At 45.0% G+C, this 2,288-nt stretch overlaps 1 protein-coding gene across 1 annotated transcript in view; it reads right to left on the bottom strand.

The window, feature by feature from the left end:
* Positions 1-2,211: 2,211 nt before the first annotated feature.
* LOC115376396 (serine/threonine-protein kinase DCLK2-like) overlaps positions 2,212-2,288 on the bottom strand; it is a 31,763-nt gene continuing 31,686 nt past the window's right edge. The window contains exon 16 of the mRNA XM_030075951.1: positions 2,212-2,288. This exon is cut by the window's right edge and continues 70 nt beyond it. Within this exon, the coding sequence (XP_029931811.1) occupies positions 2,233-2,288 (56 nt within the window). The 3' untranslated portion in view covers positions 2,212-2,232.

The raw sequence follows: 2,288 nt of genomic DNA, 5'->3' as shown, positions 1-2,288 counted from the left end.
GTGACCGCTGAAGCAGGTTCCATATCGGCGGCCATGTTTCCCGAAATTTCAGAGAAACTTGTAGCTCTTAGAATCTCAAGAATTGACTTCTTCAGGTTTTTACATCCTAAGTGTGTGGAAATTTGAGTGGCAATTGCCTTAGACAAGTTTGGGATCGAAAAAATAAAAAAGGAACAGTGTTTTTTGAAGTTTAAAAAAAGGAAATTACTTGGGAGCGACTCCTCGCACGTCTGATCTGTCCTACATCCGGCCGCAAATCGCCCCAGGGCTCGATTATAACTCAGAACCTGGGATTACCCAACCTCCAACTAGGGAAAAAACAAAACAAAACACCCTTTCAACTCAGACCTCCTCATCTGGAACTTGGACAAGGTTCCTCAACCCTGAATTCCCAGCTCTGAAAGATCTGGTATCATGTCAACATGGTAACTCAAATCCGGAGTTACCTCTAAACTTGTTTTTACTGCATTTTAAGTAAATTTTAAGGATGACATGCTTTGGATCAGTCGATGTGTTTCAACAGCAGCTTTGCAAACCGATAACACTGAACCTTACAAACAGTTTTGGTGCTCAAACAGCAGAACATTGCCGAAATTCCCACCTCCAACTTAAATTGAAACTAAGTTGAATTTTTTAGCAGCTTAAACGGTCACAGGAATTGTCCGTCTCCTTGGATCAAAAGAGTGTTGGATGGAAGAAATGGGACACGTCCAACAGGCAAAACAAAAAAAGAGCTACAGGCTAAACACAGTTGTTCCTACATCCAACTTTCCAATTTGTGTATGCTTTACTTTAAATTTATCAATAGGAGATTGAGTTACATGAGTTAAGCCCAGTGATGTGTCCCTTCACTGCCTGAAATATTCAATTTCTTGGTGGTTAAAGTAACATACCTAGCATCGCTGCTGGTCATCCTACTACTATCCTAACTCGTATTGGCTACCTAACTGTATGGTATCTAACATTAAATTTGACTCTGTAAAGCTGGATTACCAAGGAAACCAGCGACACCACACACTGTGTTAGTCGTGGTGTGTCCTTGTCAAGTTTCTAAATTCATGAGAACCTTTTGGACAAAATAGGTCTGCGATAAAGAAAGTTCCTAACCAGGTACCAAGGTGACAGGAAGCAAATAACACCATTACACTAGAGACTGGCAGTTCTGATGTTCTGCATTTTCCGTGGTTTTTACAGGAAGTGGGATTTTGGGTGGAAAACTGTTGGATTGCTTTATGGCACAAAACAGGAGGAGGGCGCTGTTCCTCCAGAGCAAACGGAGCTAAAGTCTTTCAGAGCTTCTGGCAGATGGTGGAAGGAGTGAAAGGACGATGGAAAAATCACCTCCAACATGTTAATCCTCACTCGGTCTCATTGGGTGTTCAGCATACCGAGGTATCTTTGATTTGATGATCTACTGACGGTTAAAACGCTACATGTAGCACCATGACAACCGGACGCTCCCCATCGGTTCATGGATTTAAGTGAAACACTAAGTGGAATTTATCAGCAGCTTAAACGGTCACAGTAATTGTGCGCCTCCTTGGATCAAATGGGTGTCGTGTAGAAGAAATGGGACACGTCCTTTTGGCAGAGCAGGAGGAGAGCTACAGGGTAAAAGCGAAGAGAAATGGGACGTTTCCCAGGGTAAATGGAAGACAGCCTGGCCGGCGGCAGGTGGGGCTCGAGGAGGAAAGTGCCTCCGACCAGAAGTGATCAATCAAAGGAATTAATTCAGCGGCGAGGGGCCTTCTCCTAAGACTCTAGAAACGGTGTATGTCCTTCAAACCGGAGAAAGGGGCTGCTTGGAGGAAATGGGACAGTTCCCACGAGGGACTAGGAGATAAAACAGGAAGTATCCAATGGCACTTGTTGGGTGTCCTCAAAGCAGTGGTGAAAGGATTGGTTTATTGTCTAACCAGGAATCTTTTTTAAAAAATGGTACAGCTCCTATAAAGCAAGGCGAGCATGTCGTAGAGGTTTAATGGAACGCCTCCAGGAGGACTTGGTTTGTGTCCTAGACGAGAGGTAAGGGAACTCGCTCGGTTTCCAGTGAATATTAACGAATGTCTCCTAAACCAGAGGTGGGAAAATGTGTCGTATCCAGTAGATGAAATGCTACGTGTCCTAGACGGAAAGGTTTTGGTTTGTGTCCACTTGTTGGAACGGGATGGGTCCGAGATGGGAGGTGAAGGAACACTGTTTGGTTCCTCGGTGGACGAAACGGGACGTGTCCTAGACCAGCGGGGAGGGGATCTGTCGGGTCTCCAGCAGCGGGGACTCCTGCTCTG

The sequence above is a fragment of the Myripristis murdjan genome, chromosome 18 (assembly GCF_902150065.1).
Source record: "Myripristis murdjan chromosome 18, fMyrMur1.1, whole genome shotgun sequence".
In the NCBI taxonomy this organism is placed as follows: Eukaryota; Metazoa; Chordata; class Actinopteri; order Holocentriformes; family Holocentridae; genus Myripristis; species Myripristis murdjan.
Note: the sequence above shows the minus strand (reverse complement) of the source record. Positions and strands in the feature narration are given on the sequence as shown.